Source organism: Mustelus asterias, chromosome 28 (genome assembly GCF_964213995.1).
Source record: "Mustelus asterias chromosome 28, sMusAst1.hap1.1, whole genome shotgun sequence".
NCBI lineage: Eukaryota > Metazoa > Chordata > Chondrichthyes > Carcharhiniformes > Triakidae > Mustelus > Mustelus asterias.
This window is the reverse complement of record NC_135828.1, coordinates 8,742,955-8,759,185: the sequence shown is the minus strand read 5'-3', so window position 1 is coordinate 8,759,185 and position 16,231 is coordinate 8,742,955. Positions and strand designations below refer to the sequence as shown.

Genomic DNA, 16,231 nt, shown 5'->3' with positions numbered 1-16,231 from the left:
GCAGCAGGAGGCCTTTCAGCCCATCGAGTCTGCACCGACCACAATCCCACCCAGGCCCTATCCCCATAACCGCTTGCACTTACCCTAGCTAGTCCTCCTGACACTAAGGGGCAATTTAGCACGGCCAATCCACCTAACCCGCACGTCTTTGCATTGTGGGAGGAAACTGGAGCACCCGGAGGAAACCCATGCAGACACGGGGAGAATGTGTAAACTCCGCACAGACAGTGCCCCAAGCCAGGAATCGAACCCGGGTCCTTGGCGCTGTGAGGCAGCAGTGCTAACCACTGTGCCACCGTATCTTTGAAGCCATTCTGCAATGTTTGGTACGATATTAATCCGGTACATGAGAAATGTAACTTTTGGATGATTTTCACACTTTGTACTTCGTACAGTGAATACTGATCGAAGTCACCAGTGAAATAGCCCTGGAACAACGGACTTATCGTGGACGGGTATCACCTTTGACAGCACCTCCCAAACCCACGACTTCTGCCACCTAGAAGTTTAAGTTTATTTATTAGTGTCACAGGTAGGCTTACATTAACACTGCAATGAAGTTACAGTGAAAATCCCCACAAGGATACCAGACACATGGGGACATCATTCCCTGCCCATTCCCTTCCAAGTCACACCGACTCAGAGGTATATCTTATATCTCCGTTCCTTCACCATCGCTGGGCCAAAAATCCTGGAACGTCCTCCCTAGCAGCACTGTGGGTGTATCTACGCCACATGGGCTCCAATGGTTCAAGGCAGCAGCTCATCCTCACCTTCTCGGGGCAATTAGGGATGGGCAATAAATGCTGGCCCCTACAACAATATTCCAGTGAATGAATACAAGTAAAGTTCTATCTAGATTTGTCGCATTTAATTAGTTTGACTTTGCTAGACACCATGCAGCCAGAAAGAGCAGAACCCTTCCAGTCCCCTCTCAGTATTCTGGGATAGACCCTATCTGGCCCTGGGGACTTGTCCACCTTAATGTTTTTCAAAACCTCCAATTCCTCCTCCATTTTTATCTCAACATGTCCCAGAATGTCAACGTTCTCCATTCTACACTTACCATCCACCGCATCCTTTTCTTTTGCGAATACTGATGCAAAGTACTCGTTAAGGACCTCATCCACCTCATCTGGCTCCACACACAAATTCCCTCCGCTGTCCTTGAGTGGACCTACCCTTTCCTTAACTACCCTCTTCCTCCTTATATACGCATAAAAAGCCTTGAGATTCTCCTTAATCCTGCCAGCCAAGGACATTTCGTGCCCCCTTTTAGCCCTCCTAAGTCCCTGTTTAAGCTCTTTCCTGCTATCTTTATATTCCTCAAGAGCTTTATCCTCCTTCTCAATTTGCTGAAATTTATGTATGCCTCCTTCTTCTTTTTCACTAAGCTCACAATCTCTCTCGTCATCCAGGGTTAGACCATAAGACATAGGAGCGGAAGTAAGGCCATTCGGCCCATCGAGTCCACTCCACCATTCAATCATGGTTGATTTCAACTCCATTTACCCGCTCTCTCCCCATAGCCCTTAATTCCTCGAGAAATCAAGAATTTATCAATTTCTGTCTTGAAGACGCTCAACGTCTCGGCCTCCACAGCCCTCTGTGGCAATGAATTCCACAGACCCACCACTCTCTGGCTGAAGAAATTTCTCCTCATCTCTGTTCTAAAGTGACTCCCTTTTATTCTAAGGCTGTGCCCCCGCGTCCTAGTCTCCCCTGTTAATGGAAACAACTTCCCTACGTCCATCCTATCTAAGCCGTTCATTATCTTGTAAGTTTCTATCAGATCTCCCCTCAACCTCCTAAACTCCAATGAATATAATCCCACGATCCTCAGACGTTCATCGTATGTCAGGCCTACCATTCCTGGGATCATCCGTGTGAATCTCCGCTGGTTCCCGAATCTTGCCATCTTTATCCTTCATTTTTACAGGGACATACTTGTCCTGAATTCTTAACAACTGACTTTTAAAAGACTCCCACATATCTGATGTGGATTTACCCTCAAACAGCCGCCCCAGTGTACATTCCCTAGCTCCTGCCAAATACTATTGTAGTTAGCCTTCCCCCAGTTTAGTACTTTCACTCTGGGACTACTCCTGTCCTTTTCTACAAGTATCTTGAAACTTATAGAATTGTGACCACTGTTCCCACTAAGACATCAATCACCTGTCCGGGCTCATTTCCCAGAACCAGGTCTAAGATAGCCCCTTCCCAAGTTAGACTATCTACATATTGGTGAAGCACTCTTGGACACACTAAACAAACTCTGCCCCGTTCCAAGACCCTGACACTAAAGAAATCCTACTCTGTTGGGGAAGTTAAAATCGCTCATCACAACAACCCTATTGTTTTTACATCTTCCCATAATCTGCTGACATAACAGTTCCTCCACTTCACGCTAGCTGTTGGGAGGTCTGTAGTACAACCCCAAAAGTGTGATTGCACTGCTCCTGTTCCTGAGTTCTACCCATATGGCCTCACTGCATGATCCCACTAAGGTATCCTCCATCTGCAAAGCTGTGACATTTTCCCTAATCAGTAAAGCAACACCCCCACCTCTTCTGTCAGCCTATCTCGCCTGAAGCATCTAAATCCTGGAATGCTAAGGTACCAGTCCTGCCCTTCTTTCTTCAAAGTCTCCGTAGCTGCCACAACATCATAGTTACATGTAGTAATCTAAGCTTTAAGTTCATCCGCCTTACCTGTCATACACCTTGCGTCTGCCCTGTCATGCTTTGTACACTCTCCCTGTGTTTTATTTCTCTGAGCCTTACTGGACCCATTCAGTGAGTTCTCCACAGTCTCTGTGCGCCCAATGGTAAACTGCCACCAGCAACTCAAAAAACAGCTAGTGGTCATCAACGTAGCATTTAGCTTCAACCCTGGGAAGTCCAGATCACCAACAACCTGCCCTGGTCCCCCCCCCCAATGCTGACACTATAGTTAAGAAAGCCCATCAATGCCTCTACTTTCTCAGAAGACTAAGGAGATTTGGCATGTCAGCTACAACTCTCACCAATTTTTACAGATGCACCATAGAAAGCATTATTTCGGTTTGTATTACAGCTTGGAATGGCTCCTGCTCTGTCCAAGACCCCAAGGAACTACAAAGGATTGTGAATGTAGCCCAATCCATCACGCAAACCAGCCTCCCATCCACTGACTCTGTCTACACTTCCCGTTGCCTCGGCAAAGCAGCCAGCATAATTAAGGACCCCATGCACCCCGGACATTCTCTCTTCCGCCTTCTTCCGTCGGGAAAAAGATACAAAAGTCTGAGGTCACCGACTCAAGAACAGCTTCTTCCCTGCTGCTGTCAGACTTTTGAATGGATCTGACTTGCACTAAGCTGATCTTTCTCTATACCCTAGCTATGACTGTGACACTACATTCTGCACTCTCTCGTTTCCTTTTCTATGAACGGTATGCTTTGTCTGTACAGCGTGCAAGAAACAATACTTTTCGCTATATGCTAATACATGTGACAATAATAAATCAAATCAAAAAGGCAATATTTAGCTTGTGTTGTATTTTTCTGTGCAACTAATCAAAGCTCACTGTACATCTGATTCTAAGATTTCTATCAGAAGCGTAATTATTTTAACGGTGGAAAATACTTTAGCAAACCTATGGCTTTGTAAGTCTGCGGTGCTTTGTTTCCCTCTGTCAAAACAATGCAGTTGCTGTAGAAACTGCGCTTCATTTTTTTTTATTGCTGACATACCAACATTGCTAAACATTCTGGGCATTGTCACAGGACATTAGTCGTGAACAAGCAGAGGCATTTACAAATGTGTTTAACCGAATTGGAATGAAAACCTACAGCTTCATTCGTAGGAACCACCGCCCCCCCCCCTCCCCCCCGTCCCCCTCACCCTATCTTCGCTACGTGCAACTCTGTAACACCCTAGACTGACCCGCACACCACATAATCCTCTTCTGATACGGGCTAATTTCTGAACGTGTCTCCTTCCTTCACCTAAAGGGGGACAGCATCTGCTTCCTGCCTCCATAATCTGGCTGCTGCTTTCGAAGGGGGAAGCACCAAGAGTAAATGATGCTGGGACGAGAATCAAACCACAGTTACTTAGTCAAAGCTTCAATATAATTGCAGTCAGTCGCAGCATGAACACATTGCATATTTATTTGGCAACACTCCCATCCAGCAACCTTGGGACGCTGTACTTGTTGGGTTTAAATGCATGTTGTCGTTGTAAATCCCTGCGGTAATGGCTTGCCAATATCTTCATACACACCCTGCCTGCCAAACGTAATCCGTTGCTGCAATCCTAACGTGCCTATTCACGCCCACACCACTAATTGCAATTTACTTTCACAAACTTTCCCGTAGCGTCTGTAGCAAATTGTCCTGTAACCTCCCATCGCTGGAACGGAGAATCTGGGCAAGATTGAAGCTTAAAGGATTTGGGCAGCACGGTAGCACAGTGGGTTAGCATTGCTGTTTCACAGCTCCAGCGACTTGGGTTCGATTCCCGGCTTGGGTCACTGTCTGTGTGGAGTTTGCACATTCTCCTCGTGTCTGCGTGGGTTTCCTCCGGTTTCCTCCCACAGTCCAAAGATGTGCGGGTTAGGTTGATTGGCCATGCTAAAATTGCCCTTAGTGTCCTAGGATGCGTAGGTTAGAGGGATTAGTGAGTAAATATGTAGGGATATGGGGGTAGGGCCTGGGTGGGATTGTGGTCGGTGCAGACTTGATGGGCCGAATGGCCTCTTTCTGTGCTGTAGGGTTTCTATGATTCTTTCTATGATTCTATGAAACACCAACAGAATTCGCTAACAATGGCTTCGACAGCAAGTTTCACAGCTCGCGTTGCTGCCATTTCCACAGGCACCCACTAATCGCTTGGCCTGGCCCTCTGCAGATCACAGCACCACACTTAATACATCGACACGTGCGCCTGCAGCAAGTAATCCAGAAACTCAATTATCGTAGATTAAGGGATCTGGAATTTTCCTCCAATTGATAGATTTGGAGCAGCAATAGAGAGGAGTGAGGTAGAGTTGTAGAATCCTGACAGTGCAGAAGGAGGCCAGTCGGCCCATCGAGTCTGCACCGACCACAATCCCACCCAGGCCCTACCCCCATATCCCAACATATTTACCCACTAATCCCTCTAACTTACACATCTCAGGACACTAAGGGCAATTTTTAGCATGGCCAATCAACCTAACCCGCACATCCTTGGACTGTGGGAGGAAATCAGAGCACCCGGAGGAAACCCACGCAGACACGGGGAGAATGTGCAAACTCCACACAGACAGTGACCCAAGCCAGGAATCGAACCCAGGTCCCTGGAGCTGTGAAGCAGCAGTGCTAACCACTGTGCCACCCGAATAAGTGGAGAACGAGTTGCAGGGAACGCCAAACCATGCAAATATCTCCTTCAATGCTCTTGTACGTTCTGTGCACCTGACACGATGGTGGTGGCAATACCTGTCATCCTCGGGAATGTCTTCAAAGTTTCCGTACCCAGGGACTGGCAGCGGGCAGCCCATGTGATTGTAAGCAGCTATTCTTGGGGCCGGCGGGGGAAACTTATCTGGCTGTTGTCGGTGAGCCTCCTCTGCTCGCAGTCTCTCGTTCTCCTTCTCACACACAAAGCACTCAAACCCGTTCAGATAGTTGGGCTTGCTGATGTCGTTCACCCCCCAGTCCCTCTTCTCCAAGCTCTCCAGCAGCAGCGTGTTGGTGATGCCTCCCGGCTGCTTGTACTCGAGATACTTCAGATACTCTTCGTCGTTCTGATCCAGGAAGTTTATGTAGTCCGCCAGGGCCTTTGGAGATTCAAAGCTGTCGATGAGGATCACGGAGTGCGGGTTGGGCATCCAGTCCTGTACCACTGGGGAGCCGCGGTATATCGGCACAGCTCCCAAGTGCATGGGGCGCCACAGTTTCTCAGTCATGTAGTCATCGCAGATTGCGTTCTCCATGGCCAGGTGAAACTTGTACTGGCTAATGAATTCCATGAACTCGGCATCTTCAGTCGTGGCTGTCAGTGTGTCCACCAGCCGATCATTAGGCAGATCCTTGTTCTGCAGACACTGTCCGTAAGAATCAATCTAGGTGTGAGACAAAGAGGGAAGGAAATCAAATGAGTTAAGGGTACAATTTTAAAAAGCATTTAGACAGTTACATGAGTAAGATGGGTATAAAGGGATATGAGTCAAACGCAGGCAATTGGGACTGGCTCAGTGGTTAAAAACAAAAAGGCGGCATGGACAAGTTGGGCCGAAGGGCCTGTTTCATGTATATGGTGAAACAGTCATAGAAATCATAGAAACCCTACAGTGCAGAAGGAGGCCATTCGGCCCATCGAGTCTGCACCGACCACAATCCCACCCAGGCCCTACCCCCACAGTGTGGTAATACATGTGACATGCATACAGGTTCCATGCTGTAAACCTCTATGACTCTATGGTCAATGGGAGAAGTCTCACAACAACAGGTTAAAGTCCAACAGGTTTATTTGGAATCACGAGCTTTCGGAGCGCTGCTCCTTCATCAGGTGAGTGAAGAGGTAGGTTTCACAAAATGAGGCATATTTAGGCAAATACACAATTGCAAGATAATGGTTGGAATGCGAGTCTTTACAGGTAATCAAGTCTTCACAGGTCCAGACAGTGCGTCAAGTCTTTACAGGTACAGACAGTGTCTACCTTTTCACTCACCTGATGAAGGGGCAGCGCTCCGAAAGCTCGTGATTCCAAATAAACCTGTTGGACTTTGACCTGGTGTTGTGAGACATCTTACTGTGCCCATCCCAGTCCAACGCTATAATCTCTACACTATGGTCAATGTATGTCTAAACAGCCATTTTATGTTACTGCTGATTCTGCACCCTCTCCTTTCCTTCTCCCCTGTGTACCCTATGAACGGTATGTTTTGTCTGTATAGCATGCCAGAAATAATACTTTTCATTGTATACTAATATATGTGACAATAAGTCAAATAAGCAGAGAAAAATGCTCGCTGGAGGCTTGTAAAAAGCAGTCTGTTTCATCAGTTGTATACATGAAACCTTGGCAAATAATATATGGATAGTTCATATTAAAATAAAATGGCAATGTCTTTGACCGTGAATGAGGAGGAGGGGCTAACTGGGGATAGGTTGCAACTCAAACAATGCCAGAAATCTTGCTCCACATAGCAGTGTGAACATGATAACCAATTCAACCACATCACTTAGTGTCGAGTTTAGAATATTTAATTTTGGTTCTTGTCAACACCACAAACAAAATTACTGTAATCATGAAGGTTATATGGCCACTTGGGAGGAAACCGGAGCAGCTGGAGGAAATCCACAGAGAACGTGTAAGCTGCACGCAGACTGTCACCCGAGACTGGAATCGAACCCGGGTCCCTGGCGCTGTGGGGCAGCAGTGCTAACCACTAACCACTGTGCCGCCCAGGAATAGACCCATGCAGGTTAGGTGGATTGGCCATGCTAAATTGCCCCTGAGTGTGCAAAGACGTACAGGTTAGGTGGATTAGAGAGGTAAATGTGCAGGTTACGGGGATAGGGCAGAGGGGAGAGACTGGGTGGATGCTCTTTTGGAGAGTCGATGGGCCAGTCTTTCTGCACCACAGAGAATCTATAGTTATCCAGTTGTAGGAGTGATCTTTGTTGGCTGTCAAGCACTTTGGGGGGTCTTGAGGTCGGGAAAGGCGCTGTATAATCAGGGTCGGCATGGCGGCACAGTGGTTAGCACTGCTGCCTCACAGCTCCAGAAACCTGGGCTCGATTCCCGGCTTGGGTCGCTGTCTGTGTGGAGTTTGCACGTTCTCCCCGTGTCTGCGTGGGTTTCCTCCGGGTGCTCGCACAGTCCAAAGATGTGCAGGTTAGGTCGATTCATAGAATCATAGAAAACCTACAGTGCAGAAAGAGGCCATTTGACCCATCGAGTCTGCACCGACCACAATCCCACCCAGGCCTTACCCCCATATCCCTACATATTTACCCGCTAATCCCTCTAACCTACGCTTCTCAGGACTCTGAGGGGCAATGTTTAGCGTGGCCAATCAACCTAACCCACACATCTTTGGACTGTGGGAGGAAACCGGAGCACCCGGAGGAAACCCACGCAGACACGAGGAGAACGTGCAAACTCCACACAGACAGTGACCCAAGCCGGGAATCGAACCCAGGTCCCTGGAGCTGTGAAGCAGCAGTGCTAACCACTGTGCTACCGTGCTATGCTACATTGCCCCTTGGTATCCCAGGATGCGTAGGTTAGAGGGATTAGCAGGGTAAATATGTGGGATTACGGCGATAGGTGGGATTGTTGTTGGTGCATTCTCAATGGGCCGAATGGTCTCCTTCTGCATTGTGGGATTCTATGATAAATGCAAGTCTTCCTATACACCAGATTCAATTATGGAAAAATGAAGGTTTTATTCTTTATTTTTGAAAGTAAATGCATATTTTCTGTTCAGGCTTAAATTATAGGCCGTTGCAACAATGGTGCACATTTAAGTGTTAAAACTAGGTAAAGCTTAGTCAAAAAGGAGGATCTCTTTAAACCGGTTATCAGTTAAATTACTGAACAAAAAGGTGTGACGATCTTTAGTGTTGCTCAATCTGAAAACACATCCAATGCAGTTCCTCATAAATAGGACAAATGGTGTACGGTTCGATATTTAAACATAAATGGAGTTTGAATTTCAAATAAAACTCTCTGCATTGTTGATTGCTTCTTTAACCGCAGCTCATGAAGAAGAATGTTTCAAATATCCTATTTTAATCTTGGTCAGCTCGAGTTGACTAAACCCAATTGAAACCATTATTGTGATTTCTTCGTGTTCCTTCTGCTTGTAGATTCACACTGCCACCTACAGTATAGTGCAAGCTATTTGCCGCGCTAATCTATATTTCAGTGGTTTTACAACCTGCTGATGAACCCTAATAATAGAACAGAATCCCTACAGTGCAGAAGGAGGCCATTCGGCCCATCGAGTCTGCACCCACTCTCCAACAAAGCATCTTACTCAGGCCCACCCTGCCCCTGCACATTTACCCCGCTAACCCTCCTAACCTTCACATCACGGTGGCACAGTGGTTAGCACTGCTCCCTCACAGCTGGGTTCGATGCCCGGCTTGGGTCACTGTCTGTGCGGAGTTTGCACGTTCTCCCCGTGTCTGCGTGGGTTTCCTCCGGGTGCTCCGGTTTCCTCCCACTGTCTGAAAGATGTGCTGGATAGTGCATTGGCCGTGCTAAATTCTCCCTCAGTGTACCCGAACAGGCGCCGGAGTGTGGCGACTAGGGGATTTTCACAGTAACTTCATTGCAGTGTGAATGTAAGCCTACTTGTGACATTAATAGATAAACTTTAAAAAAAATATTTTTTTAAACTTTATCTTGGGACACTAAGGGACAATTTAGCATGGCCAATCCACCTAACCCTAATATATTGTAAAATTTTGTAAAACCTCAAGGTAAAACACTATTCAAAGAATGCAACATTAAACTATAAAGGGAAACAGCAAGACATTGGCTGTGTTAGTGCTTGCCACATCCCTAATAGCTAAATTACACCTGGGAGTCATTTGGGAGAATTTTGAAATTGAGTTAGGGTCTGAGTGGGATTGTGGTCGGTGCAGACTCGATGGGCCGAATGGCCTCCTTCTGCACAGTAGCATTCGATGAAACCTCTCTATATTCACCCTAACAGGATACTTCTGAATCCTGCGCGCTTCAATGACATCACCTCTCTCCTAAACTCCGGAGAAAATAAATCCAGCTGACTCAAAGATCTTATCATAGGACAGCTCCCTTATCTCTGGGACTAATTTACTGAACCTTCGCTGTACCACCTTCAATAGATAGACTCCCCGCCAAAGCTAACAATGGTTAATTGAGTGATCTGTTGTAGCGATATACATGGTTAGAACTAATTGTTTGCGTGGAGGGTGAATGCTGACAATGTTAAATCTGAAGGATCATCTCCCATGCTGTAATTTCAATGGAAACAACTTGGGGAGGGGAATTGCCTACTCATTAAAGAAACTGAGCTGTGATTTACTGTCGATCTGGGTGATGGCAGTGTTACGACACAGAGGTTGATCCCTTTTTGAGAACCCACTCCGAATCCCCCAAAGAGGAATACCTCGCTTCATAATCTGTTAAAAGTGTTTGGGAAGGTGTGGACTGTTCTTCATTCACGTTTAGAGGTTCATTAACGGAAAGACCTGACATTCACTTTAATTAAATTAACAAGTTATTTATTTAACCAACCAGGAACTTTAACTAAACAAGTAACATATTGATTAAAGTAAGACACTACTGGAATGCTGTTCAAATAAATACAAGGTCCTTTCATTACCAAAACTAAATATAAATTTAATCACTCTCAAAAGATATACAACCAGGTGTTTTGGCTTTGGAAAACCTTTTGCAGTTCTTCTGTTGATTCCGCAGTCTATAAGCTCTTTCTGATTTGGTACACTTTGTTAGGTAGATGGAGAATTCTCTCGAGATATTTTAAGCTGGCAGGGAGCTGCTCTTGCCCTCTCTAGGTGTTGAGAGGTGGCAGCTCTTCAGTTGAACCCCAGGTAGGCTGTTGAGTTCCTCTTTATATAACTGTGATGACCTATCAATTTTCCTACATCAGGATTGGTCTGATGTTGTCTACAACAGCAAATTCAAATTTGATAGGCTCCTGATAGCTGAGTGTCTTCTTTAAACTGATAGGCTGTCCTAATACAAAAGCCTGCAAAGCCTGCAAAGCCTGTTACCAAGGCAACCCTGCTGCTTGGTCCTGGTTACAATTGTTGCAATCTGTGTACCCTGTGTTTTAAACATCCAAGCACTGACCCAAAACCAACTTTTAAAGGGACCGCACTTCACAAACTCAACTTCACAACAGCAGGCTGTCTAACATTGACCTTAATATCAAACCCAACGTAGCCAAATGCTCAAAGGGTAGCCAGTGAGGGGGCTTACAAATTCAGCCACTGATAACCCTGAAGCTCCAGTGAACTCAGTGGCTCCAGTGGCCTGAATGTGGTACTTTCTCTGGGAGACAACACACTCCTCGTTCAACAGCACAAACTGAGAATCCAACAGCAGCACCATCTTGTGACAGACACAATACCTTTCACATTAGTATTTCTTCAATCTCTCCAAAGACAGGCTATGTTAACACCAGATTAAATGAAGTTTTGTTCAAACTGTATGGTAGCATGTTGTCTCATGAAGTGGTCCAGAGGCTTGTATGTTTGAACAATAACTGTTTATTAATAACACATAACTATATACAGGATACAGTCCCTCACTACTATCCCCATGTGACTCTCTACAACATAATGTTTCCCCACTCCCACATTAACTCTTCCAAGTCTCAAACACCCCGACCAACACACACTTCATTAAGGTGCTTTATCCTATGGTTGTGAGAATGTACAGAGCAACAATTGTGGACAGGTTCACTTGGTTCGAATGATGTAAAATTCTGACAGGGATGCACGGATGTTCCCTCTGGGGGCAGAGGTCTAGAACAAGGGATCACGGTCTCAGGATATGGGATAGGCCATTTAGGACTGAGATGAAGAGAAACCTCTTCACTCAGATAGTGAATCTGCGGAGCTCTCTACCACACACTGTGGAGGCCAAGTCACTGAATATATTTAAGAAATAAATAGATAAGATTTCGAGACACTAAAGGTGACGAGGGGTATGGGGAAAGTGTGGGAGTATGGCATTGAGTTAGAGGATCAGCCGTAACGCATTGAATGGTGGGGAAGACTCAAGGGCCAAATGGCCTACTCCATGTTTCTATGTAACTTAATTTCATGTACGATCAAAAAAATGCTGCACGACCGGCGTCAATGGGTTAAACACTTCCACAGATTGGATCCTTTGCGTTCTTAGTTTATGAGGGTGCCAGGACCACCTGAACTATTTCTCCATTGCCTTTGTAAGTATTATGTTCCTGATATTTAGTTAAAAAGAAATCAAATACCTTCCAACAGGCTGGGTCTTAGGTGTTTAGCTATTAAGTTTATTATTTGCAGACTACGTAGATATTAAAGTTGTTTACCAACTTAGACTCTGTAATTTGCAGCAATATGCCACGTAACTCTTTTTCCTAATTGATCGGGGGAGGGTGGGGGGTGATAGGGTGGGGGGTGATGGGGGGGGGGGGGAACGCTTAAACCATTGGCTGCACGGTCAGCTCAGAATCAGAGAATTGTGGATTCAAGTCCCACTCCAGGGACTCGAGAGAAAAGTCGAGAAGGACACTTTTCTGCAGCAGTGAGGGACATTAATAATAATAATAAAGGAACAGTTGAATTATCCCTGGCAACACACATTTTCACTTTGCTGCTTGCGTGGCTTTGCTATGGGCAATCTGGTTGTTGAGCACTGCCAGTCACACAACAACCTCACCCTCACGAGTGCCCAACACCGCCCCCAATGCAGTCTCCTGCTCGCTCACTGGCTGTTCCCACAATCACACTGCCCCTTCCCTGGTCCCCTTCCCACGCTCCAGCTCCTCACCCACAGCCCTGCAGTAGGCCCCCTCATGCCATGACCCACCCCCCCCAGGCTCCTCCCCCTCTCCTGGCCTCTCTCTCTCACCTGGCCCCTCCCCCTTTCATCATGACCCCCCTCCATCTCCCCTGGAGCCCCTCCCCCTCTCCCCAGGGCCCCACCCCTCCCCAGTCTCCTCCCCCTCTCCCCAGGGCCCCTCCCCAGTCTCCTCCCCCTCTCCCCAGGGCCCTGGCCCTCCCCCCCAGTCTCCTCCCCCTCTCCCCAGGGCCCCGGCCCTCCCCCCCCAGTCTCCTCCCCCTCTCCCCATGGCCCCGCCCATCCACCCCAGTCTCCTCCCCCTCTCCCCAGGGCCCCTCCACCCCAATCTCCTCCCCCTCTCCCCAGGGCCCCGCCCCTCCACCCCAGTCTCCTCCCCCTCTCCCCAGGGCCCCGCCCCCAGTCTCCTCCCCCTCTCCCCTTGGCCCCGCCCCTCCACCCCCTCGCCCCATGGCCCCGCCCCTCCCGTCAGGCCCCGCCCCCCTCACCTGCAGGTGCTCCATGAGGCGGCGGACATAGCGGTCTCGGTCGGAGGCCACCTGGCAGTGTGACTGCAGGTAGAGGACGGGGGCCAGGCCGCGGGGGTGGCGGCGGAGCTGGTTCTTGCGGTGCAGGGGGAGAGCGGGCGGCGTGTGCAGGTAGTCGGGGCCGGGCAGCCACTGCAGGGGGAGCGGGTAGTCGGAGCGGCGGCGGAAGGTGGCGGTGTAGTTGAAGAGGCGGATGGCGGGGCCCTGCGACAGCAGGTAGTTGTTCATGGGCGACTCCTCGTGGAACAGGGCCCAGCTCTGGCGCGGGGCCCGCGGCAGCGGCGCCCGCTCGGCGCGGAAGTCGGTGCCGTAGAAGATGAGGGCGGCGCGGCGCTGGCGGGCGGCCCGCTTGCTGCGGCTCACCAGGCAGGAGGAGGCGCCGCACTCGATCCGCTGCTGGCTCCGCTCCCCGGGGAAATGCGGGAACAGCCGCCCGCTCCACCACACCAGCAGCGGCAGCTCGCTGTCCGCCCGCTCCCCGCTGCCGTTCCTGCCCCCGCCCGCCGTGCCGAACTCGAAGCCCGACAGCGCCGAGGCCGCCTCGAACACCTGGGCCTCCCGCAGGCCGCACACCGAGCACAGCAGCGCCAGGAGCGGCCAGGGTCCGCACAGCACCGCCGCCGCCATGGCCGCTGTGCCTCAGTTTAGCGGCAACTTTACGACAGGAGGGCAACACCCCCTCAATGCGGCACTGCGTACCCGCTTTACGGCAGCAGGTCAGGGCTCCCTTAGTGTTATCTCTAACCTGGGTGTGGTTATCTCTTTGTGATAGTGGTCCATCCACTTTACGGCAGAAGGACAGCATTACCTTGTATTTTACGGCAGGAAGGCACACCCCACTTTACGGCAGCAGGTCAGGGCTCCCCCCTGGCCCCTCTTAAGGTCAAACCAAATGAACAAACTCAAGTTAAATCAGGGACAAAGTAAAAAGGGGGCAGCTCCCCAAAAGGAGGGGGGAACATCTCGAACAAAAATCAAAGTACAAAGGAAACTTGAATCACATAATTTGATGTTTTTTATTAGGGTCAATAATGCACCCCAACCCCCCCCGCGGTGCCCAGCGGGCGCAGAAGGCGTCAACCCCCCCCCCATGGACACCGCATGCTCCCCCTCCATGGACACCTGGCCACGAACGTAGCCGCGATAGAGGGGGCAGACAGTCAGGACAGACCCCCCCCCCCCCCTTCCCTCGATCGCCCGCTGCCTACACCTGTAAATGGCGTATCTCGCCAGGAGCAGGTTCACAAGGAGGTCACCATCCCGAGCCCCCCCCCCCCCGCACCGGGTGCCCGTAGATCAGGAGCGTGGGACTGAAGTGCAAACAAAACATCAGTAAAAGGTTCTTGAGGAAAACGAAAAGGGAGTGCAACCTAAGACACAAAACACAGACGTGGTCCACGGACTCCACAAGGCCACAGAAAGGGGCAAGCTTCGGAGCCCGTGAACCAGTGAATCCTACGGTTGTGTGGAACTGCTGCATGCGCCACCCTCCACCCCAGGTCTCTTTAACCTGGTGGTGTGAGACTTCTTACTGTGGTTATCTCTTTATGACAGATGGTCCATCCACTTTACGGCAGAAGGACAGCATTGCCTTGTATTTTACGGCAGGAAGGCACATCCACTTTACGGCAGCAGGTCAGGGCTTCCCCAATGTTATCCCTTTTTATGACAGATGGTCCGTCCACTTTACGGCAGAAGGACAAGCCTCCTTTTACTATTGTATTTTGCGACAGAAAGACCATCCACTTAACGGCAGAAGGACAGGATTCCCATATTTGTCTTTTAGGACAGAAGGTCCATCCATTTTACGGTAGAAGGACAGCACTCTCTGTTGTCCTTTACGACAGAAGGCCACCCACTTTATGGCAGAAGTCAGGACTCCCTTGTATTAAGACCATAAGTATATAATAGCCAAGTTCTGCATGCATGAGGACGGCCTCAACCGGGCTCTTGGGTTCATGTCACACTACATGTAACCTCCACCATACTGCCTGGGTTTGCAAAATCCTATTAACTGTCCTGGGGGGCTTGAGGCAATTCTTTAACCTGTGATTACCCCCCTCTCCATGCACATTTCGTACCTGTAAAGACTCGCATTCCAACCATTTTTCACATTCCGATCTAATCTTGCAATTGTCTTTGCCTACATAAGCCTTGTTTGTGAAACCTACCTCTCCACTCACCTGGTGAAGAAGCAGCGCTCCGAAAACTTGTGACTCCAAATAAACCTGTTGGACTTTAACCTGTGTTGTGAGACTTCTTTCTTTACTGTTGTATTTTATGACAACATCCATCGACTTTACATCAGAAGGCCAGGATTCCCTTAATTGTCTTTTACGACAGAAGGTCCACCCACTTTCTGGTAGAAGGACAGCACTCCCTTAGATATTGTTTCTTACGACAGAAGGCCCATGCACTTTATGGCAGAAGGTCAGGACTCACTTGTGTTCAGACCATAGGCTATAAGAGCAGAATTAAGATCAAGTCTGCTCCTCCATTCAATCATGGCTGATAATTTTCTCAATCCCATTCTCCTGCCTTTTCCCCGTAAGCTTTGATCCCCTTACCAATCAAGAACTATCTGTCTTAAATACACTCAATGAGCTGGCCTCCACAGCCTTCTGTGGCAATGAATTCCACAGATTCACTGCCCTCTGGCTGAAGAAATTGCTCCTCATCTCAGTTCTAAAAGGTCATCCCTTTACTCTGAGGTTGTACCCTCCGATCCTAGTCTCCTACTGATGGAAACATGTACCCCACGCCCACTCTATCCAGGCCTTTTAATGAGATTCCCCCCCTGCCATATCTTTCTAAACTCCACTGAGTACAGACCCAGAGTCCTCAGATGCTCCTCATACAACAAGCTTTTCATTCCTGGGATCATTCTTGTGAACCTCCTCTGGACCTACTCCAAGGCCAGTGCGTCCTTCCTTAGGTACGAGGCCCAGAATTGCTCACAATACTCCAAATTCTTCACCATTGTTGTCCCTCTTTACGGCAAGTGGTCAGCGCCACACTTTTCCCGCTTGCAAGAGATTCCTATTGTTTCTTTAGTAACTATATGCACCAATCACAAAGCACATCATTTCATACCCAATGCTGATTGGCTAGCTTATTCCCCCAATCAGAAACTAGTTCCACCAATT

At 48.7% G+C, this 16,231-nt stretch overlaps 1 protein-coding gene across 1 annotated transcript in view; it reads right to left on the bottom strand.

Annotated features, from left to right (window-relative positions):
- pofut4 (protein O-fucosyltransferase 4) overlaps positions 1-15,319 on the bottom strand; it is a 28,862-nt gene extending 13,543 nt beyond the window's left edge. The window contains exons 1-2 of the mRNA XM_078199471.1: positions 13,047-15,319; positions 5,465-6,090 (exon numbers count right to left, since the gene is read on the bottom strand). Of these exons, the coding sequence (XP_078055597.1) occupies positions 5,465-6,090; positions 13,047-13,712 (1,292 nt within the window). The 5' untranslated portion in view covers positions 13,713-15,319. The remainder of the gene's footprint in view (positions 1-5,464; positions 6,091-13,046) is intronic.
- Positions 15,320-16,231: the final 912 nt, after the last annotated feature.